General features: G+C 37.9%; 1 protein-coding gene across 1 annotated transcript in view; it reads left to right on the forward strand.

Annotated features, from left to right (window-relative positions):
- The window catches only part of IL23R (interleukin 23 receptor), a gene marked incomplete at both ends in the record, with an annotated part of 53,121 nt that overhangs the window by 25,436 nt on the left and 2,282 nt on the right, over nt 1-25,403 (forward strand). The window contains 5 exons of the mRNA XM_079698092.1: nt 161-306; nt 5,668-5,824; nt 18,338-18,427; nt 20,750-20,852; nt 23,377-23,467. Of these exons, the coding sequence (XP_079554218.1) occupies nt 161-306; nt 5,668-5,824; nt 18,338-18,427; nt 20,750-20,852; nt 23,377-23,467 (587 nt within the window). The remainder of the gene's footprint in view (nt 1-160; nt 307-5,667; nt 5,825-18,337; nt 18,428-20,749; nt 20,853-23,376; nt 23,468-25,403) is intronic.

Genomic DNA, 25,403 nt, shown 5'->3' on the forward strand with positions numbered 1-25,403 from the left:
AATAGATTAGAAAACAAGAAAAATTTCACGTTAATTAGACCATGAGATTTTTTTTTTTTGGTACTTTGAGTTTTAACATGTCTAAATATTGATGAAAAAATATTGATTTCTCCCTAGGCAAGTTTTAAGCTGCTGTATTTCTGTTTTTGTTTTTCTTTAGTGATACCTTCTGCATCCATTATTTCCAGGGCTGAGGATATAAATACTACAGTGCCCAAAACCGTAATCCACTGGAATAGTCAAACATCAATTGAAAAGGTTTCCTGTGAAATGAGATACAAGGCTACAACAAACCAAACTTGGAACGTAAGCTAACTTTCACTATTCTTTTGCATGTAAGTGAGTGATAGAAAAGCCAGCCAATAGTCAGTGACCACAGTGGATGTATAATGATCTATTTTACATGTTTTTATCTGATTGTTCATGTAATATTCAAACCACTCTACTTTTAATAATGATGCTTCCAAATAGAGAGGTGTTTCCTGAAAAGGTCTCTTGCCTTTTGTAAACTGCTAAATAGACAAATGTCCAACTAGGACGGATTCATCTCTTTCATCTCTTTAGCTCCTTGTAATTCACTGTCTCTTAGGGTGAAATTTATATCAGTGATTATGAATATAAAATGTAAGTATTCTGAAATTTAACAGCCACCCAGGGAAATAAAATCTGTTCAAAAAGCTTCAGATTTAGGGGTGTCTCTTTTTAAATGAAAAATGTGCAATCCAAAATGTAAAATTTGTTACTATAGTAGTCTTAGATGAGCATAAGGTAAAAAGTGAATGTCTAGGCAAACTAACCATCCTTAAATACCAATGGTAAGTTAGTAAGCATCTTAGGAGAGGCATAGGTACAAGGTTCATTAATAAAATCACATCACATGACAGCACCTGTGGACATTATAATAAAAACTCACTAATTTGAACTACAGGGTAACACTAGCCTGGCTGAAGAAAAAGTACCAGTTTTACTGTATTTGAAAACAAATGCCATTTTATTATTTTTAAGTCCAATGAACTGCCATTTAGTCAAAATAATTAAGGAATGGAGTTTATGGCTTTGCTTAATTAATAGTTATGTGTCATGTATGAATTTACCAGTTTTCAGAGAGTTAAGTGAAATGATATGTATTTATTCTCTGGTGATTAGCATGGCTCCAAAGTCTTCATCATTCTGAACATGAACAATATTGGCTTTGCTGTAGAACCATATGTTTAAAGAGTGTCAAGAAAATGAGGGTAAAACTATACTGATTTCATGACATACTCTAAAGACTGCTCTTTAAAAAGAAATCCCAGATGCCAAGTTGTTTATTTACCCTTGTTAATGTACATGAGAAATGTGACCTTTTAGTTGTTTAGATTACACTTGGATGCAAGTCCGTGTTCTGCAACATTTGGTCAGTAACCAAATGAAGATCCTGCTGGACTCGTTGACTAAATAACTGCGGCATTTGTGTGCACAGCAACCCCATGCTTGAAGCCTAAGACAAGCAAGATTAAAAACTTCACAGCCAATCTTTTGCATATGTGGAATTTAGGTAAATTTGAAAACAACCCAAATGAAACTCTCATCCTAGATTTTGAGTGGATGAGGCTTTACTCTAATAAGACACCTGGGTAGTGTCAGGGTCATAGGATGATATTGAGAATACGAAATTTCTTTATTTGGCATAATTAGGAGGAAGTAATAAGCTATAAGAATGTTTAGAAAATAGAAAGGAGTTACAGTATCAGTATCTCTGAATAGATTTTCAGAAACCAACTGTTTTCTTGTTGAAATTCTTGTTCTCTGCTCCCCTTGGTGGTGCTACATATGCCACTGTGAGACTTGGTAACTCAGAGGTAAATCTGAGCTCCCTTTTCAAAACCTTCTCTTTATCAGAAGCAGGCAAATGAAGGAGCTGAATTTCATCTTCATGACAATCTTTTGTGATAGGTAGTATCAGCTCCATCATCGAAATGAGGACATAGGGCTTGAAAAGAGCTTAAGCCAGGTTCTCCAAGCTTACAGCGCTAGTAACTTAGTGCCTCTTACAGACCCTACATCACTTTGGGCACCCCAAAAATGTTTGGAAAATGAAGAAACCAGTTTCAATTCAAAATCTGTATCCTATCCCTTTTACCATGATTCCTCCAAATGTAATTACTCACACAGATGACTCAAGTCCAGTTGGTAACAGCCAGAATGATGCTTTGTTTTTTACATTTGTTACCCATCAGTTTCATCTGGATCATGCATAAAATGTTGCCTTTACCTCCTTGTAAGGAGACAGGAAGCGAGAGTCATGAAGAGTGGGCAGACACAAAGGACTACTGATTTGCTCTTCCACCTCAGCTCTGCCTGCATCAGATAACTGATGGAGGGAAGCTCTTCACTTCAAAGTGGCAGACAGCTATGCAGAAAGCCTTGTGGCTAAGCACATAGGCTCTGGAGTTCAAAGCCTGGCTCTACCACTTTCTGGTTGTGCAGCCTTGGGCAAGTTCCCTAGCTTCTCTGGGCCTCATTATTACCACACCTAAAAGAGGGATAAGATAAGCACCTACCTCATATGGTTTGAGGGATGATCAAATGATGGAAGAAGCTAGCCCAGAGCCTGGAATAGAGTTAATGTTCAGCAAATGCTGGCTGTTACTGTTCCTCTTCATCTTAACCTCCAGGAGAGCCATGCAGCAGGTGTGGTCGAGCCAAGGATGCCCACCTGAAAATCAAAATCAGTGCATTGAGGGTGTTTTCAGCTGTTTTTAGCTAAGCTGCATATAAATTATGAGGTATCAGCCAGTCCTTCAGGTGAATCTGCAAGGCTGACACCATGGGGAGAATATCTACTTGTTGGTTATATTCATGGACTGTCTCCCTACCTCCCTGGCATCCTTGCCCACTTCTGTGGACCTTATCTCAGGAACATTTGCCATGTTGTTTGTATTTACCTGTTTACACATGTATTTTCCCATCCTTTAACTATGAGCCCCTAGAAGACAGGACTGTTCCATAATCATTTTTGTATTTCCATTGATATTTATAATGTCTGGTACACACAGATAATATTTTGACACATTAGCTATTAGTATTATTATTATTTGCCTTTAATGGTGCCAACAGCAGTGATAGTAAAGTAGGGAAAGCTTGACTAGAAGTTCAGGTGAATGGATTAACATTGACTCGAGTCTCTGATTAAGCTAGACCAGGGTACTGGCAAACTTTTTATTCAGGGGCCAAATAGTAAACAATTTAGGCTTTGCAGGCCATAAGATCTCTGTCCCAACTATTCAACTCTGCATTTGTATCATGAAAGTAGCCATAGACAATATGTAAATGAATGGACATTGTTGTGTTCCAGTAAAATTTTACTTTTGGACACTGAAATTTGAATTTTATATCATTTCCATGCATCATTGAAATAGTCTTCTTTGGACTTTCTTTCAACAATTTAAAAAATGTAAAAACTCTTCTTAGCTCATGGGCTGCACAAAACCAAGCATTCACTTTTTTTCCTGGAATGGCTAATAGAACAGCAGGCAGATAGCCAAGGTTCAAATCCTTGGCCTTTGCATTTCAAAAGTGTAAATGCTAGTATAGGACAGAAGACTTGTAAGAACATGTGATTAGTCATGACTGGCTTTCTCAATCCCCATCCCCCTTCCCTCTCACACCAAAGACTAGATAAAGATTTCTGAGCAGAGAGAGGGGGAAATGGGTGAGGGGAAGAGGTTGGTAAGGGGGAAGAACAAAAAGAGTTTAGACTTGGGTGGTTACTGAGCAGGACCCCTCATCTGGGCCATGCCCCAGGTTAGGAGTCAGAGGAAGTTGGGATTATAGAACTCTGAATAGGTTGAGATTTTCCCCTTCACCCAAGGATGCTCCCAGAAATTTAGGTGTAACCCTAAGAAAAGAGGTACCTCAAAATGATGGAGATTAAGTTTCCAGGCCTCATGCCTTCAGAATTGAGGCTCTAAAAAGAAAGCAGCTGCTATAAAAATAAAGTTATATCTCTGGCCCTTGAGGCCATACCCTCTGCATAGGAACACAGTTAGGTCCAGCTCTCTCAATGTCCATTGTAGCCTCTGAAAGTATCATTTTGAAGGTACCATCTTCAGCTTGCAAGGCCCTAAGCAGGCACCTGGTTGGCCTCTTAGTAGAAACAACTGTTAACAGTTCCATAAAATTCTTCTATTTTAGAACTCTGGCTGTACTTTAGGGTATTTCTCTTCTTAGAGGACTTATCTATAAACATAATGGCAGGAGACATATTGGAGATCAGCAACTCCCCTACAAAAGAAGCTCATATGAAGCAGGGTGCATATGGAAGTCAAACTTTTGGCACTAATAAAATCTCTCCTGGCACAGGGAGATCAGCTTGGTGCTTTGTGACCACCTAGAGGGGTGGGATAGGGAGAGTGGGAGGGAGGGAGATGCAAGAGGGAAGAGATATGAGAACATATGTATATGTATAACTGATTCACTTTGTTATAAAGCAGAAACTAACACACCATTGTAAAGCAATTATACTCCAATAAAGAGGTTAAAAAAAAAAATCTCTCCTGGATCCCAGTAGACTCTAGGGGCCTTCAGTCATATTTAGAAAAGCAGAAAATTTCAAGGGCCGTGGGTAGAAATGTGGCTTATGGAAACTCTGAATGATATCTTTCAGGAAACGCGATATCCAAAAACATATTTTTATGATTTTTACATTTTCAATGCATGGCAAGTTTTAAAGATTTATGTTAAGACTGGGTTTTAACATTAGAATCTCTAAATGACGTGTATACCTTGTTGTTTGTGTGTGTGTGTGTGTGTGTGTGTGTGTTTTAATTGTGATAGTTTTAACTTTCTCTTTCGTGGTGACTGTTTTCTCCCAGTTGCTGAATAAATGCATTTCTAGACTTTTTTTTTGTTTACGTTTCAATTGTGCTTCACTTTTTTCAGTAGATCCACTATTACAACACACTAAGGCACTGTGTAAATGCCTTGGTTTTTCTCTCCCATCTGAACCAGCTTGTCTGGGGGTCCTTTTTCATTATATTATATAGCAGGTTGTAGTCCCAGAAAAATGATTTTTAAGTTTATCTCTGAGCTATTTTCTTGCTTATCTTCCATTGGATTTTCACATTTCAACAGTCTTAAATGTTTTGTTTTTTCATATATATATGAGAAAGGATATATATATCCTTGTAGAATGCATAGATCTGCAATAAGGACCAATTTAACAGCTTAGTTTGTAGGTAATTTTTTCCAAAAGCCATCATTCACAAGTGAAATTATTTCATCATTCAGGAAGAATTATTGATCTAAATATGCAACTGCAGAGAGAGAGAGAGAGGAGGGAAGACTGAATTCAAACAATTGCTAATTATGTCCCCTTCTCCCATCCTATTAAAATCAGCTGTTCCAAAATTAAGAATATATTACATTTTGGAATTTCTTGATATTTAAAAGCTTGAAAGAGTTGTCAAACACTAAGCAACATTTATTTCACTTTTAAGGTTAAATAACATGTATTTGATTATCTTTGGCCTTCTTTTATACAAAGTAGCCTATTCCTCTCTGTCTTCCCAGGGTCCTGGAACATAATAAGTGTTCCATACATTTCTGCTAAATGGAATAATTGTTTTAAAAGCATGCCGCATCATTTCTTTATGGTATTTCACTATGGTTATTCATCCATTTTAGGTTAAAGAATTTGACACCAATTTTACATACGTGCAACGGTCAGAATTCTACTTGCAGCCAAACACTAAGTACGTATTTCAAGTAAGATGTCAAGAAAAAGCTAAAAGGTACTGGCAGCCCTGGAGTTCACCCTTTTTTCATAAAACTCCTGAAATAGGTGAGTGTATTTATATATTTAATCTCTTAGGCTTCTCTTTTGACTTCTGTCTCTTTTCTAAGTATATATTTGTTTCTCCTTAATTTCTATCAAAATCGACAAAACTATTTTAGGGCAGGTGATAACATTTAAATTGTCATTTTCCTATGATTTTGTTAAGGCTGACCACAATTTATGTAATGGTTCTCAAACATTCCAGGGCATAAAAACCAATAAAAACCACCTGGGGGTGCTTGTTTAGTATGCATGGGATTACATAATTCTCTTCTCAATAAAATCTAGCTGAGCTATTATCTTTAGGTATTTTCCTGCTCTTAATATTATTCGTTTAATTTTCTAGTCATTTACACATCGTTCAATAAAAGCCAAATAGACTCAATTGTAAGCAAATAATAAAATAAATCTATAGTAATTTTCATAATACTCCATAGTGGCCCCATTATCCTGAAGATGTCTCCTTACTGCAGGTAGCTTATACACTAGATTAAAATTTTTTTTTCAGAACTGAAGTACTTAATTGTAATCACAGCATTATTAATATCATTCTTACTATAATACAACATCTTGGAATTGTGTTTTATGTTTTCAAAACACTTTGACATACATTATAAATATTGATGGACACCAAATAAGTAGAAGATGCCAAGAGCCAGACAAGCTAAGAAGTTCTTTTGGTGCCCCCTACTGCCAAAATCTCAGAAACACATTATTAAGGGAATCATTTACAATACTGGTTATCAGTTCTCTTTTTTTAAAGTAATTTTTAAATTTAAGGTATTCTGTTTTAAGTTGATATTTTTAAAATTCTTAGGACTTTAGATGCCATTTTAGAATAGTCAGAATTTAGTTGATAATCTATTTTAATGAAATCTAGAATTGTTTAGCAAGATTATTCAAATTGATAATTAACATTTACTTACCACTTACAAAGTACTACTATATATAAGCTTGTTTGACCTTTACATTAGTCATATTTGGTAGTGTAATTGGCATCATTTTACAAATGAGGAAACTGAAGCATGATTTGTTTCATTGCTAGTGCGTAAACAGCAGTTAAAGGAGAACACGAGTTTTCTTACTCACCACCAGCCCTCAGTAATCTCATCAATTTCTTTCTTTAACCAATTACAGTTGACCCTTTAACAACATGGGTTTGAACTCTGCAGATTCACTTATACACAGATTTTTGTCAATAAATGCTACAGTACTACACAATCTGTGGTTGGTTGAATCCATGGGTGCAAAACTGGGATGCAGAGGAACCAAGAGTACTGAGGGCCAACTATAAATTATACGGGGATTTTTGGCTGTGTGGAGGGTGAGCACCCCAACCTCTGTGTTGTTCTAGGGTCAACTATACATCAAAGTGGAGGAACAGCTTACTAAAATATCCTACAGGTTAAGTACAGTCAGCTCTCCATATTCATGGGTTCCACATCCACAGATTCAACCAACCATAGATAGAAAATATTTGGGGAAAAAAAGTCTGGAAAGTTCCAAAAGCAAAGCTTGAATTTGCCTCACACCAGCAACTATTTCCGTAGCACGTACATTGTATTTACAACTATTTATATAGCATTTACATTGTATTGGGCATTATAAATAATCTAGAGATGATTTAAAGTATATGGAAGGATGTGCATAAGTTATGGGAAAATACTACTCCATTTTAATTACGGGACTGAAGCTTCCTCGGATTTTTGTATCTGCGGTGGGGGGGTCCTGGAACTAATCCCCCATAGATACCAAGGGACTACTGTATAGGACCACAAATGTTCTCCTTTAAAAGTAAAGGCCGTAAACCTCACATAGAAGGAACAGGAACATCAGCTACCCTGCAACAATTCTAAATGTAAAGTCTTTGTTTCCTAAGGGGGAGAAAACCACTTAAGAGGCAAAAATGCCAGTTAAAATGAAATATCCCTGAAAGCTTGCATCCATGTTTAACATGTTAGCTAAGAGGAACCATAAACTATTCTCTTGGTACAAATTCCTTTCTAAGACACACTAAAGAAGAAACAGGAAAAGTGTGTTAGGGAAAGTGCTAGTATTAAATCTTTTCAAAAATTTATCTCTTTTTTTCTATTTGTAAAAGCAATGCAAGTCTGTTGTAATATGCAACCTAGAAATAAGTGTTGTTAACATTTTAATGGATTTAATACTAGTTTTTTTCCTATGCACATATTTTTAAATGGTTGATGCTGTGGTATATGTACTGTTTTATATCCTGATTTTCTTACTTAATCTACCTTGTTGAATTTAAAAACCTATTAATGGGTGCATTCCAGTTTATGGATGTAGTATAATTTAATCATTTCTCTATTTAAACAATATCTAGGTTATTGCATTTTTTCCGTTACCAATAAACTTCTTTGAATAGCTTTGTATATGAACTCTCCTTATGTCTTTAGGTCTTTTTGGATCAAGAGTTAAGCACATTTAAAGATGTTTGATGCAAGTTGCCAAACTGCTTTTCAGTAAATCTTTAATATCAATTTCTTTTTAAAAAGGTATCCATGAAAAGACAGTAATTCATTTAAGTTGTTCATGAAGTATTCATATATCCTCTACCATGCACCAGACACTTGCTAGGTACTTGTAGAACCTCAGTGAGCAAAGGAGACAAAGATCCCTTAATTCTAGAGAAGATAGTCAATACAAAAGTATAATAAAAAGTATATAACATTATAAATATAGAAATCAAGCAGTAAGAATCAAACCTCACAACTGAAGTTTGAATTGTTTCATAACCAACTTGTTTAATAATGGGATTTTTTGGCTAAACTTTCCCAGTAATTAAGGTTTATTTATTTATGAAGAAACACAGCCCAGGCAATACTTCACCCTCCATGCAGGAATTTCCTGTTTTTGTTCTCTAAAATTCTCATATGTGTATCAGTAAATTGATTCATCCTGAAACAATGTGTTTTCAAAATTATGCCCAGATGGCACAGCAGGACAAATCATGAAGTAGGTATGGCTTTTCCTGCAGGCCCCTAGCATTCTTCTGTATCACTTTCCCTCTGGATAGTGCCCTTCCTTGGTCTTTAAAAACCTGGTCTCCAAAAGAAACCAAAGGAACTCAATTATAATAAGGGTTAAATGATGTATTATCTTTTCCTTCCTTAGAGTATTTAGACTTCAATGGAAAACAAAGCCTTACACAGTAGTCCCCCCTTACAGGTGGGAGATATATTCCAAGCCCCCCAGTGGATGCCTGAAACCATGGATAGTATCGAACCTTATATATGTTATATTTTTTTTCCAGTACATACACACTTATGATAAAGTTTAATTTCTAAATTAGGCACAGCAAGAGATTAACAACAATAGCTAGTAATAAAATAGAACAATTATAATAATATACTATAGTAAAAGTTATGTGAATGTAGTCTCTTTCAAAATATATTGTGGAAATTTAATGCCTTTTGCATCTTAACTAAGCACTTATCACACTCTATAGCTGTAACTTTTGCAGTTTCAGGTATGACAGCAAAACTAGCACAAATTTCTTTTTCCCTCCTCACAATTTCAAGGATAGAACATACATTCTTACCGTACAAGTTAGCAACCTCAGCATAGGATTATTTTTCCTTCCTTAATAAGTCGAGAACTTGCATCTTTTCACTTCCTTTTCACTTAAAGGAAGCACTTTACAGCTTCTGTTTGGCATATCCAAATTGCTGGCATCACTGCACTTGTATTTTGGGCCATTATTATGTAAAATAAGGGTCACTTGAACACAAGCACTATGATAACCAAGACGTGTTCTGATAACCAAGAGAGCTACTAAGTGACTAACAGGCCAGATCCGTGGATGATTCCCATCTGGGGCGGGACAGAGCTGGACAACGTGAGATTTCATCACACTACTCAGAATGGTATGCAATTTAAAACTTAAGAATTATTTCTGGAATTTTCCATTTAATATTTTTGGACCCAGTTGACCAAGGTAACACCCCAAGGAAAGCAAAACGTTGGATAAGGGGGGACTCCTGTACTAAAAAAGAAAAAAAAAAATCAACCTTAGTTGATTACTTCCTCTTGGGCTTTAACAATCCCATAGGAGAAATTTCTCTAGATTAGAGACTCACATTTTTCTATACTGGTATAATAACAAGAGGCTAATTCAGTGACTGAATCCAGGTGACTTCAGGATAATAAATAATATAGCTAACATTTACTGGATGCTTATTGGGAGTTGGGCACTGCGATAAGGATTTTACTCATCACTGCAGCCCTATAAAACTGTTATTCCAACTGTGCAGATGAAGAGATGAGGCTCAGGGAGGTTAAGCAGTTAGCTGAACATTATAAAGCTGGTAAATGGTAGGGCCAGGGCATAGCTCAGGCTGTAGGATTCCAGCACTCACCCTGTAGCTCTACTGGTCTCCTTCCTAAGAGACCTAGGAGGGTCCCATGTCAACCTTCCCTGGGCCACCTAACCATATTCTCCTCTACACATTAGCTAATATGCCAACATAACTTCATTTAATGTAATGCTTGTTATGAAATGCAAATAAATGAGAGAAGAGGGAACTGTAAGATGCTATCAACTATTTCTACTTTGGCAATGAATACAAGATGTGGAAGCACATTTGGATTAAAGTGATGAGAATGAAACAATAGAAACCTTGGGATAGGATAGTGCAGTCTGAGATGAGGACAAAGTATAGATGGGAAAGGTGACCTTGCCCAAGACAAGGCACCACAGGGAAAAGCATAGTGTGTTTTTCCAGCTGGCCCTGGCTCAGGAAAATGTCTTGAAAGCAATGCTTCTCAGAGCGGGGTCTGTGGACCATCTACATCAGAAATGCTTGGTACTAGTTTAAAATACAGATTCCTCAGCCTCTAGTCAAGTGATACTTCTGCAGCGAAGTGTAAGAACCAGTGTTCTGGAAGTTGGACACACCCTTTAAGAGGGAGAAGTGTCATGAAGGGTGTGGGTAGGAAATGTGGACAGAAAGGGGGAGAACAGAGTGCCCAAGTCATTGCCTTGGTAAGAGTGGTTCTGGGGGCGAGAAAAGGGTGGGTACATGAGAGTCTCAGGCCACTCTCTCTAGTACTGTCCGGTTCCCTCTCTATTCCTTTTCCTCCTGCCCACCGCTTCCTCAGTCACTGGGCACCCCAACTCTCTTGACAGCCCAGGATCCCAAGAAGCACGGGATGCAGGACCTAGGCTCCAGTAAACCATCACATCCCACATTACCCCCTCTGCCTACACCCTCCCCTGCCTCTGGGTGTGAGGTTTCAGCAGAGGCTCTGAAAACCTCCAGGGGCTGCTGAAATGGCAGCTTCTAGACCACCAACCTGGATAGTCACTGTAAAAATTTCTGGGGTCTTTAAGCAGTACAGAAAGAGCCCCAAAGGGGAAAAGATGGTTTGTCAGCATAAAAAACCAACACTGAAAATGTGAACATGAATTCCCTACTACCAATATGAGAAGAGGTCTTCCAGGCAGGAATGTTTTTCAATTCTGCATTGTAATACAGATCCCTTTGTAATGAAGAAAAGGTAGAGGCTTCTCTAATCCCTTTAAAGACAAGTCAGAAGCCTGAGGGAAGGGCAGTCACATTTCATAATGACTAATTAACTTGCTTGAATTGCAACTTTCAGTAGAAAAGTTTCCCAGAGAAATCATATTCTTTTTTTTTTTGACAATTCTCCAGAGGAAAGCAAGTATAAGCAAGATATTAAACCACATCGTACTTTGTTCTCACAAAATACTGTTTGTTGTTGCATTACCAGTGACTCAAAGATTCTCATTAATTTTCCAGGACTTTTAGTGGCTTTTTAGCCACTAAAACAAATGTTATATCAATGGAACCAAATATAGGTGGTATTAAATATAATGCAAATTAGAAGTGGCACACAGAATGGACTCTTGCAAAACTTCTGTTATTTGTAACTAGAGATTTCTGATTCATTCATATTGAGATGGATTATAAATTTGTAGATTTGTGGTTACTAAACTGGGTTAAACATATACACAATGTTCCTTGAAATACTAATCATTTTAGACACTTCATCTGGATTTATTTAATCTTTGGGTCCTGTCCCTAATAAACCACCAGGGTTTTGTAGAATAAAAAGCAATTCATAAGAGTTTCACAATTTCTCTGAGGTTTGCAATCCGGTAATAGAGAATAAAGATTATGCTTTTTCATGAGGAAGTAATAATCTCCTGTATTAGTTTCCTATTGCTTCTGTAAAATGTTAGCATAAATTCAGTAACTTAAAACAATACAAAGGTATTATCTAGTAGTTATGGAGGTGAGAAATCCAAAATAAATATCACTGAGCCAAAACCAAGGCATCAGCAGGACTGTGTTCCTTCTGGAAGCTCTAGGAGAGAGTCAGTTTCAGTGCGCTTTCCAGACTCCAGAGGCTGCCTGTATTTCTTGGCTTGCAGCCTCATCTTTCATCTTCAAAGCCAGAAGTATAGCATCTGCCAATCTCTTTCTCTGACTCTGACCCTCCTGCCTCCTTCTTATAAAGACCCTTGAAATTTCATCCCTGTAATTTAGGATAATCTCTCCATCTCAAATCCCTTTTGCCATATAAGGTAATCTATACACAAATTCCAGGGATTAGAGCATGGTCATCTTTGTGGGGTCATTATTGTCCTACCATGTCTCCTCACCTAACCACCCACTACCAACAATTGCAATTTTTACCAACTACGCAAGTTTTCACTGCGATTAGGTGCAAGCAAAAGAAATAAAATCTGGTTCTCTTAAGCAGAAAGAGAATTATGGGAAAGATAGCTGGAAAGTAGTAGAAAGGCTGGCAAAATGATCACAAGCAGGATCCAAGGGCTGCAGGAACTAGAACCACAGCCAAAATCCCAGCCTAGGAAGAATCTGGTGAGAACTCTGCAGCTGGCACCGTGGTCACTGCCACTGCCTGCCCTGTGCCCTGGACACTCCACTGGTGTTGCTGTTACCAGACCCTGGATATAGCTGTTGCACCCATATTGGATTTTAAGCGATTTCCTGGAGCTGTGTGTCCTGTGCGAGGTGGGGAGGAGGGCATCTGATGAACTAGGCTCAGGTCATCTGCTTGCAGCTACTTGCTGGCTGTGGGGAGAGGGGGCCTCTGCTCCATTGAGGCTACCACAGTGGGAAGCCCTACCGGCCTCCTACCTACCCTAGGATGCCCACAGAGTAAGTCCTGGTGCTGGGCAACTGAAAAATGGCAAATGTCCACTAGACTGTTCAGACTCAGGAACAGGTACATGCTGGCTTGACAGCAAGGTTGCATCTTTGAAGAATCCTAAACCACTGGGTAAAACTTGGAAGCTGCCTATTCTTGCACATAGAATTTTGCTACACTTTGGCATCAGACCCTCACCTCTGTGTGGTCCATGTCACTCAAGAAAATGTCTAGATGGCTGCTGCTCTTTACCGTTTCCTTCTCTTATTCTTTCTCTTTAACAATATGATTGCCATATACATATTTCTTACCTTCTTTACTCTCTGTGTACCAAGTACTTACAGCCTAGGAATATAAGCATGAAGACGGTCCCTTGAATATGCCTAGGCATGACCTCCTATCATTAATATACAAGGATAACATGGTAACTCATGAAATGATTCATCGTTTGACTTGTTTTTCGAGGTGTGATAAAGAGTTTGTTCTGATGTATTGTTTTCTCTGCCCTGGGCTTCTGGTGCATATTTGATAGGTCTGGCCACTGTCTTTTGCTTTGCCAGCTGACATGGACGGGGGTCAAATCTTCAGCCTTGGCCCAATAATGTTGAATTCCAACCACAGAGCTAAATTGGCCTAGGGAGATAGCATGTAAATGCTGTGAATAGCTGAGATTATTAGAAGGAGAATAGAAAGAAATCAAAAGGAGATGTTTATGTTTTAAGAAAAACAAGATGGAAAAGAAACCTTCACTTACTTGAAAAACACACCTTTAATATGGCTCCTCTTTCTTAAATATCTAGAAACTTCTGAAAGAGAAAGGTCTAGAAAGGTCCCTGTGTCAGCTCTGGTCAAACATCTAAGATACAGGCCTTGATTAGTGTGGCTCTGACACCAAGACTGGCAAGGACAAAAATAAACAAAGGAGCATTATAAATGTCCATACCCTTTGGCCCAGTAATTCCACTTATAGAAATCTAGCCTTAGGAAATAAGCAGAGCTATGGAAAGGAGTCTTATGTACAATTATATTTATTTAAAAGCTAATTATAAAAGTAAGAATTTGGTAACAATCTTAAAGTCCAATCATAGCAATAGCTAACGCTTATTAAGCTTTTAATTTGTATAAGGCATGGTACTAAGTGCTTTGTATGAACTATCTCATCAAACCTCATGAATGAAGTGCTGTTATTACCCAATTTTACAAATGAAGATACTGAGTCACAAAGCAGTTAAGCAACTTGTCCAGGGCCAAGCAACTCCAAGTGGTAGAGCCAGGATTTGGACTGAGTATCATCTGAATCCAAAGCTGGTATTTGAAATCACCAAGCCATACACTTTCTCAATGGGGGATGATTGAATAAACACAGTACAAACATCATGAAATATTAACTTGCCATTAGTATGATGATTTTGCACAATTTTTAATAAAATTTAATTTTATTAAATTTTTAATATTAAATTTAAATTTAATATTAAATTAAAAAATCCCAGACACAACATTTAGTAAAGAGCATGATCTCAACTAGGGTACAGATATACACAAAAGACTGTTAACAAATGTAAAAAAATGATTGTTTCTAGTTTGTGAACAAATGTAAAATTGTATTTTCTTTTTCATACTCTTCTATACTTTTCAAGCATCCTACAGTTAGCAAGTATTGCTTGTATAAAAGGGAAGTAGTTGGTGTTCAGAAGAAGATAACTCTAGGCTGGAAGAGTCTGAGAATCAGTGCTCAATGGGTTAGCCCAACCATCGTCCATTGTGGTGGGTTCCAAGCCCTACAAGGCCAGGCAGCTCTAACACACTGGCCAGCCCACAGGGAGCAATGGCTAAGTCTCAGCATGGGAGCACTGCTCGCACGGCTGACTCAGCTGCCCCATCTGGAGCCATCCTGCTACAAAAGTGAGATTATTAATTAATGGAGCCAGTGACCAGCACAAATTACATGCCAGAACCAGGTAGGAATTTTCACTCTTGGACCTCTACCTAGGTGACTTTGGACAAGTCACTTATCCTTTTTATGCCTTTGTTTCCTCATCCATAAAATGAGGACAATAGTACTATCTACCTGATTGGGTTGTTGTAAGGATTAAATGAGAGAAAGCATGTAAAGTCTAGTACAGTATCTGGAACATAATTAGTACTCAATAAATCATCACTTTAAAAGAATAACAAAACACACTTTGCCCCATGGTAGACGTAGAGGGAAAGGCTGAGGAGACTGATTTGACATTATCCCTAAGAAACAGATGGAATACATTATTGCTAAAACTAATTCCTTTTGAGTGGATTTGATTAAATTAAGCTGGTATTGGGTAGGCCAAAGAATGTAGTTATGCTTCGAGTTTTGTCCAAGAACAAGAAACTACATTTTTTTTTAAAACCATTCTAAACTCCCTATAAACATACTGCCTTCTGTTAAGACTAACTCTAGTGTCCAATGTCAGTGTGTATAAGTTATATAAAAATTCTTACCAAATTAGAGATGATTTGGGGTTTCTGAGTATACTCAAATATATGCTGTGAGAGTAATAAAGCATAATTTAATATTCCGCTGCAGGGACAGAAGCGTCTCTTTACAGACATAACATTGCAGATATTAAATAAATAACAAAAATACCATGAGATTTTTTTTCTAGCATTTTAGGCAATACACTGATGATTAGAGTTGATATAAACAATGTTTTTCAGTCATGGCAGGTGGATTAAGGGGATGTATTAGAGTTTTTTCCCCTCTCTCTTTTATTTTTCTTATTAAAATTATTTTTTCCTATTATAGTTACTGCTTTTATAATGAAAAATATTAAGTATGATTTAAGAAGAAATGACCTAGCCACTTGGTGGCAGTATGTCATGAAGATAATAGTCTATATGGCTTCATTTCAGTCCTTCGCGTAAAAATTTTGTCATTGACATATATACACTACCATGTATAAAATAGGTAACTAATGAGAACCTGCTGAATAGCACAGGGAACTCTACTCAATGATCTATGGTGACCTAAATGGAGAGGAAATCTAAAAAGAGTGGATATAGGTACAGCGTATATACGTATAACTGATTCACTTTGCTGCACAGCAGAAACTGACACAACATTGTAAAGCAATTATACTCCAATAAACATTAATTAAAAAAATTAGTCATTGGCTTGATTTCTTCTCTGACAGTTTTGTTTATAAATTGTCTTACTTCAGATATCTGATTCTTTGTGAAATTACCCTCTTACAATTAAGCATGTCTTTAAATGACTTTAATTTAATCTAATTTAAATTAATACACGTGGTTGATTTGAAACTATGATAACAAAAAGACTCTAAAGGAAGATTATGTTTATTCTCTATTAGGGCTAATAAAGCCCTAGTCAGATATGAAAATTATTTTTATGTGATGCAAATTAATAACTGACGTTTCATGCCAAATAACCACCTGTAGTTTATACAACAGAATTATATTAACCTGTATTAAAAGCCAACAGCACCATATATTTTTTTAAATAAAAATGCTAATTTTAAAATAATAAAGGTGAAAACAAAAATAATCCAGCAACATATGTTATAAACCCATGATTTTGCAAAATTGAAAGTTGTGTTACATTTTAATGTAATATTTTTCTTAAAATTGTAAACTAATGTAGATGCAGACTCCTGCTTGGGCTCCCTGAGAATGAACATAAGCCTGTAAAATACTAATTTAGATGAAAAAACCTGGCTGTTGACCACTGGGGATGGAACCACATGCTTAGGGAAAAAAGAGACGTAGTGAAGCATTGAGGAGCCAGAAAGAGCTTCTGATTTGTCACAATCCACAGTGAAACATTTCCCTCTTGCTGTGGAGAAGTGAGAATAAAAACACAGGAAAGAACTTTTGGCTTTTCTGATGTTTTCATCTTCTAAAATTCCCTACCCATTGTTCTTAGAACACTACTCTTCAATCGAGCCTGTGTTTGCACCCAGATCAGCCTTTTTAAAACATTTCCAAAGACCCATAGGAATCTTTTTATCAGAACTCTGTGATATTTTTCTCAAAGAGAGTTGCCCTGGCCACATAGCTTGTTATACAAGCCTATGATATCTCCGTAGCAGTTAAGGACACCTCAAATTGTGATTTCTCCCTGGCCCCCAAAGTGATTCTTTTAATAGAAGAATTTGAACACTGAAATCAGAATGACTGAATAAATAGGGCTTGAGGCCCTCTTGGAGATCCAGAGCTTAGAACCATTTTCAGGAATATCTTCTGTCAGCTGGGAGAATTGTGCCCTTGAAGTCACCTCTGGCAGCTTTTAATTATCAGGAGGGAGGAGGTGGGTAAGGAAACTCCAGGACTCTTTTTTTTTCTTTTATAAATTTATTTATTTTATTTTATTATTATCATTATTATTTTTTTGGCTGCATTGGGTCTTCGTTGAGGTGAGGTGCGCGGGCTTCTCATTTGGTGGCTCCTCTTGTTGCAGAGCACGGGCTCTAGGCATACGGCCTTCAGTAGTTGTGGTGCACAGGCTTCAGTAGTTGTGGTACGTGGGCTCAGTAGTTGTGGCTCACGGGCTTAGTTGCTCCGCGGCATGTGGGATCTTCCCCGACCAGGGCTCAAACCCGTGTCCCCTGCATTGGCAGGCGGATTCTTAACCACTGAGCCACCAGGGAAGCCCATCCAGGACTCTTCTGAGTTCAGGCTGAAAACAAGTTAGCTACCAAGGCAGCTGACCCCACCCTGGTCAGAAGATTTCATTAGCAGTGTTCTGACAGGATTTACGGGTAGACAGGGCTGGCCAGGGTCCTTGCCCGCCGGGAAGGAGCAGAGGAAAGTCATTAATGGCATTCCACCCTTATGTTATAACCTCAAAGTGTCTGCTAATCAAAACTGGGCTTCTTATATGAAGCCAAGAGGCTGTTCACGAACAGCATCTCTAAGACCGTGCAAAGGCAAAAGTGACATATCTTGGAGGCTCTTAAGGAAACCTAAACTTTATTGCATCATCTATTGGAAGGAATCAAGTAGAGACCAGTTGTGTGTTTTTTTCTGGCTCGGTGAATGAAATAAACCTCCTTGGAATTTGTTGCCTAGAAGCCTCATGAAATTAGTGGACACAGCTTCAAGTCTTACAAACCCTAGGTAGTTTTATTGTCCTTTGAATGTTTCCTCCTTTAGGATTTACCCAATTTAATAAAAAGAAGAAGACACACACACACACACATACACACACACACACACAGAGGTTTTTGCTTTTACTCCATCTTTCCAGCCTATTAAAGTTACTGGTTTACTTTAATCATCTCCAAACAAGTGAAGAAACTCTCTTAGGAAATTGGGTAACCTGAGTGCAAAAAATAAAAAGCTGACACTATTTTCTTTTTGTTTAAGTTCCCCAGGTCACACTGAAATCATTTCAACATGATACTCAGAATTCTGGGCTTCTAATTGCTTCCATCTTTGAAGGACACCTTACTTCTGGTAAGAAAATACTGCTTAGGTTTGTTGAGTAGTCTTTACTAATCATCCATTTGAATGCTCCATACTGAAAAACCATTGTCAGGCATAAGTTTCTTGACAGTAAGATATGCCACATGCTTTCCACAGGAAAATAATCAAACAAAAATCTGCTTAAAATTTAATTTAAGGAGTGGTTTAGGTAGATTTTGCCAGCTTTGCTCTGGGTTAGATACATGTTCAGTTCAATTGGTGCTGGGGCTCAAGACCTCAAAAATTCTTCCTAGAAAATACCATTATTTGAGTGTCTACCATGTGCTAGGAATTTCATATACATCATCTTTTTCAATCTTCAAAATCTTCATCAATCTTCAAAACAACCTGTTGAGGTAAGTGCTATGTATCTATTTTACAGATGGGAAAACTGGAGCTCAGAGAGGTTGAGGAACTTGTTTGGACTAAAATTTAAATCCAATTTTCAAATCCTGAAGTCTGTGCTCTTTCTTTATACAAACCAGCTCCCATTTTATTTGTTAGTATGACTTTGTATTTTCCATTGATAAGCATATCTAAATGTTTTAGGCATAAAAAAGATATTAGATCAGGTTGTAGAGCATTTATCTCCTTGCATAGAAATCTGGCAAGAATAGTATAAAAACTTTGGCAGGTGATATTGACATTCTTTGGACTCCTGTTTATTTATTCAAAAAATATTCTATGTTGCCAGGCACATATTTTATGTGCCAGGCACTATTCTGAGTACTGGGGAATCAGCAGTGAAAAAGATGAACAAAGCCCCTGTCTTCATGGAGCTTCCATTCCAGATAGACAGGGTGGGGTGGGAGTGGGGGAAACCACAAACAGAAAAAGAAAAGGAAGGTAGCAGCAAGTGTTATAAAGGAAACGAAGCAATGTAAGGATACTCTGAACTTGTGTTATGTGAATCAATTATGGGCCAAGTGTTTAGGTTCAGCACAGATCCCTAATTACAAATGCCTGCACAGACCTGCACCTTGATGTTTCTGTGGGAATTGTGGAGGCTAGGAACTCATGGCTGCTCTGTTAGATAGGTATTATTTTACAGTAGAGGAAACTTGAGCTTCAGCAAGTTAATTATTATGCTCTGATGTTACAGAGCTGATAAGCGGCAGCATCTAGTTTGAACCCAGGTATCTCAGGTTATTCTCTTGGTGACTCTGCTCTACTCCTCAAACCCCTTTACCTGGCCCCATGTTAACTTGGGAATTATTCATCCTCCTCCAGGACTAATGCACAAGGATATGTGGAAGCCAGCACCTCCCATTAGTCGCTTGAAATCCTTAGCAATAGTATTTTAGTCCTAGGAAAACACTAATTCCATACCCCACTGGGACTTTGGAGCGAAGTAAGCCACACTGGCCCTGGCCCACCAGTGGCTTTAGGAGAGGGGCTGGACAGCGTGGAGACCCCCAAGTGCATGTTAGGTGCAGCTGGGGAATAACTAGGGCAGGGCCAATTCAGTGTCTGACACATGGTAAGTATCCGATAAACGTCTGCCAAAGCGTGGGAGGAAGGAGGATGGAAGGGGCCAATACCCAGCATGGCTCAGAACCAACTCCAGCATGACAGGTCATGTCCAAATTAAAGTTTACATTTGAAAATAGAAAATAGGGTTTTTCATGTACTAGGGAGAAAATGGGATGAGCCTGGTAGGTAACACATGCTGAATATAATAATTATTTAAAGATTACAGGTGATTAATTCCACTTCAAAATTCAAAAAAGCATTGTTTTTAAAATAAAATGTCAGTGTAAGATATATGGCAATTTGGATTTCTCTCTTATAACATATATTGTTCTAAGTAGAGTGAATGTTCTTTTTTAGCAGGAAAAAATTCATGAACAATAAATTTCGAAGAATGGTGACAAGTTGTACATAACTTCTGTCTTGTACAAAAGGTTAAAAAAAATAAACAACTCAGTTGTGATTGTGGCCAGCTTTAGACTCTGTCGCAAGCAATTGGGAATTCTCACTCGTGTCGAACAAACCAAATTATGTTTATCACTAAACCTTTTTTATATAAAATATGCAAGCACAAGCTCAGAAAAATGTCTAATGCTGACCACATTTGCCAGAGGCTCAATTCACTGACATCAGATATATGCAGCCCAATTCCCTCAAACAAAAGGTATTGTCGTGCAGTTTCGAAGGGCAGTCACTTTACAGCCCAAGGTAAAGGTTAATTTTATTTCCCCTTCCTATTTCCTTTGAGATCAATGACCTTCACTTGGAGCAGAGTAGAAGAACAATGATTCTGGCGTCACATAGATGGAAATTATACCTAAAATTATTTTTCTTTCCTTTCAGACAATAGGCAACAAGACATTGGGCTTCTATTGGGAATGGTCTTTGCTGTTATTTTATCAATTCTTTCTTTGATTGGGATATTTAACAGATCGTTCAGAACTGGGTAAGTTTTTGTAGATTTTGTTTTCTCATTTAGACATATATTGGAACCATCAAAATTTAGTCAATTCTGTGATTTACTAGAAAAATTCATCAACATTTTTCTTGAGAGAAAGACAAAACAAAAGAAACTGCTTAATGAGTACCCACCCATGCCAAACTCTTTACAAATATCATTCATTTAATCTTTGCAAGATCCTGCCAGAAAAGCTCAGTGGCCTATTTTACAGATGACTTACACGAGGCTTAGAGAGGTTAAGTGCTCAGCCCAAGGTCACCAAACACTAAGCCAGGAGTCCAGACACAGCTGACGTCTCAGCCCATGTTCTCTCTTTCCCTACGCAGACTTCTCATTGTGCCCTCAAGTCTGTCTACGGTGCCTGAACTCTTCACAGTACTTAAGTCGTAACCTACCTCAAGTTCTACCCAAGCAAATCCCCTGAATCAATGTGAAGAGAAGTGTGGCAATGTGTGAATTCATCACTTTGATACCAATCGTGTTAGTGTTTTAGCATCCAGACCCAATGCCCATTCCCCTTGGCCTCCTTCAGTCATTTTTTTCCAATATGGTATTAGTATAATAAAGATCAATGCCTAATTATTTTAAAATGAGACTTTGAGGGAAGCAAGGCCTTTGACACCCTAAATTTTACCAGATGCACTGAGTATTTCTAATTGGTTAATAGAGTTGTTTGATGTGGCAGTCCCCCAGTTCGTCCAGTGAGGCACAAATTTAACACATGTGAATGTTCTTTGCCTAATTTGCACTGAGTTTCTATTTCTTGCCATCACTTGCTTCATGAGATAATCCTTCTTTCTTTGAAATTTATAATCAAAATGCAGTAGAGAGATTCAGAATGAGCTATTGTGAATAAAGTACACTAGTGATATATTTTTTTAATTTACATAGGCTTTTTCCTCAAAACCTAAGCTTTTAAATTACACATTAATAAATATATCCCTGGTACCCTTGTGAGGTGAGAAAACTAATATGGAACTTTATTTTAGGTTGTTTTAAAATATACTTGGTTATAAAACCCTTTGAAATATCTTAATGTTCCAACTTGTAGTACATAAGCATATTAATATTTGTGTTATTATCCAAACATGTCCTAGAGAGTGTAAAATTTTAAATAACATTGTTTGTTATGAACTAAAACTTAACTTCCTACTGGTAACAATAAATAAGAAAATAAAACAATTCTTTGCTAATTTAATTATTTAAATAAGCATTCTTTTTAAAAAGATAAAACTAGAGATAATTCCAATATTACTATTTTACATATGAGCAGATACTGTTTTTACTATAACTTTACATTATTTATAAAAGCCTTATTTTAGAAACAGAACTGGAAAATGGAGAGCAAAACAATTTTAAGTATAATGAAAACAAGAGTGGTATCTATCTATATATATATATATATACACACACACACACATATATTTTTCTCACTGTATCAGTATGCTGTATAAAAACTTTTCTTCAATAGCATGAACTTATTAATTTGGTCTAATTTTAGGTATACAAAGGGAGTGTGAATTATTTTAAAAACTGAACCATAAAACATTGTATAAATATGTGTAAAGAAATTATTTTTTACCCTACAGTTCAAGGTCAAATTGGGCAAGCAAAGTCCATGCAGCCAATTTGGTTGTTACTTAGTAAAAGTTCTTAGAGAAGCTGCATAAACAGATACAAGAGTCTGATCTGTTGTGCTGCGTTGTTAACACATAATAATGTGCCAGAGATCAGTGTAGTCTCTTCGAAGCTCCCGGGATAACCTTTTTGCTCAAATCAATTTTTACATAAATGCAGAAAGTGCTTTCAACACAGTGGCAGTGCCAAGGGGTAGCTTAGGAGGAAAAGTGAGGTGTTCACAGCTTCTCACTCTTCCTTCCATCATCCGATCCCAGAGATCCGTAATAAGTACACAGCCTAAGTAAAAACTGATGTCCTCACCATGCCACACAACTGCAAGCCAACTTCCCCGGACTCCTGCTCCAAGTACATAAGGAAAGTCTGGAGCCACCACTATCATCTCAACCTTATTTAGAATCATTACAATTAGAGGAGCTCAAATATTATAGTTTTATTATATGACATTCTCTTCTTTAATATTTCTCTGTGGTTATGGTCCCCTTGGAAAGTTTTACAAAATATCCCTTAGGTTTTACAAACTTTTCCACACTGACATCTCCACTTATAATGGTTTGCCATATTTAACATGTATATAATTTCACTTCCTGGGTGGTTCTCCCATTTATCTTGAATCTAGTGTGAGTGTTTTGTAATGTTCTGGCTTATTAGAGACAGGCAGAGCAATAGAGAGAAGAGGAAAATCTGAAAAGATATTGAATCAACTTCCCACGTAACTTTTTAAAGTAAGAGATGGAAATCTTAGTTTCTGCATCGGAAAGTTTGGTTTTAATTATGCATTCCATTCTAGTTGATTTCCTAATCTCCTAGATGATTGCCTGCACCAATCCTCAAGTAAGATGCTTATTCTTAGTCATTTTTTGTTTTTTAGAATTAAAAGAAGAATCTTATTGCTAATACCGAAGTGGCTTTATGAAGATATTCCTAATATAGAAAATAGCAATGTTGTGAAAATGCTACAGGTAACCAAACACCATCAAATACAAACTAAATGGCAGCTGAAACCAAGAGTGCAGTCCAATAATTAGAGTAGAATTTCCATTCAAATAAAGAGATATGTGTGCATATTTGCACAACTGTACAACTTATGTAGAGATAAAATTATACATATTTCAAAACATACTTAAGAGAGATGAGAGAATGGACTAAGGGAAGAAAAGAGAGATGAAAGAGAGAAGCAATGCCATTCAAAAAAAAAGAGTGAATGGAAGATTGTAAGTCAGGTGCTAGAGCCACTTACTTGGTGGCCAAGCAATTGGAAGGTGTCTTCAGGGACAAAAGGAAGAGGGAAGAAAATCTCAATAGATCGAGCCTCAGAGACACAAGGGGGCTTCTGTTTTACATGAGACTGGAGAAGCAGGTGGAGCCCAAGGAGGACACCACTTTGCTCCTGAGACTCAGTGGAATTCGAGAAGATGAATGTGAGGGGACTATGGCAGATGGCGTCACCAAGGGTGGGCCAGGTATCCAGTTTAGCAAAGAATAGAAGGGTGCCCCAGGAAGACCCTGAGGCTATAGGGGACTTTGTCAGTTATGGAGGAGCTGCTGCTGATTATGGAAGCGGGGAAGTAATCTGCTATGTGTGCTCCTACACTTTCTGGCTCTCTAGCCTGGCTGTCGAGGGGTTCAAAACTCAGTTGATGGGACAGACACATCATTCAAGCATTGCAATTCAGTGACGTAGTACAGTAACAGAGATGAGACCAAACATGATGAGAGTATAGAGGAAACATATTAAAAGACAGGAAGGAGTTGCTCAGGAGAAACGGAAGACATTCAAAATAGACAGCCTACATGAGCAAAGGCACAGAGGTGAGAAGAGCATGTTGGGTGTTGCTTTGTGGAAACACTTGATGTGAGGAGTGGCTGGAATAATGTGGGAATGCAGAGTGGGATCAGATCACAGGAGGCCTTATTATGTAGCTCAGACTTCATTCTGCCAATCAATAGTTTTCAAACTTGAAAAAAAAGTTATTTTTAGCCTAGGAAACCTTTGTTCAAATGATGTGAGGAAGACAAGTATTTGTAAAACAAGAAAAAGTGGCTCTATTTGTAGATCTAGTGAGCCCGTTAATCAACTCCTTCCCTAGCGCCAGGTGAGTCCCTAAGGCAACAGTTCTCAGCCTTGGTTGCATGCTAGAATCCTGATTCCCAGGCCACAACCCAGGGTCTTTGGGGGAGGGAGGACAGGGGGAGACCCAGGCCTCAGCATTTTCCAAAGCTTCCCAAGTGATTCCACTACACAGCCCATGCTGAGAACACTGTTAAGGGGTTGAAAACTATTGCTAAAGCCAGTGAGGAGTCAGTGAGGGGGTGTCCATTGGAATAGGAATGGTCCTAGGAAAGAGGCAGAATGGGAAGGTAGAGAAATGAGCATCGTGAGTTGTGGGCCAAGTGTCGAGAAGCAAGGGTCCTTGGTGCTGACTTTGTAGAGGGTCTGTAACATAAGAAGTGGAATGCATCTGTGAAATGTGACAAGGAGCAGGTCACTGGTGGTCCAGGTCCAGGGGTTCAGTTAGAAGTGAATGGAAGGGGACTGAGAGTGGAGACATCTTTTGATGAGTGTAGACTAGAAGGGAAGTAAGAAAGGGGCTATGCCTGACACATGATCAAATACTCTCAATACTGATGCAATGAATGTATTAACAGCTCCAGAGCAGTATGGACTCAGAAGCGTGTTTGTACTAAATTGAATGGGCTTGAGAGGACTAGTATGGGGGGGAGGGGAGAGGGAGGAAGAGGACTGATCAAGCATGACTATGAAGGGATGAGGAGGAAAGTCTCACCTGGAACAAGAGGAAGGATCCTTGTCTCTGGATCCTTGAAGGAGAGAAAGGGTGTGGACGTGGTTGATTTTGAAGGAGGTAATGTTGCCTACACAGTGGATGGGTGGTCTGG

This window comes from Hyperoodon ampullatus (assembly GCF_949752795.1).
Source record: "Hyperoodon ampullatus genome assembly, chromosome: 2".
NCBI classification, from domain to species: domain Eukaryota; kingdom Metazoa; phylum Chordata; class Mammalia; order Artiodactyla; family Ziphiidae; genus Hyperoodon; species Hyperoodon ampullatus.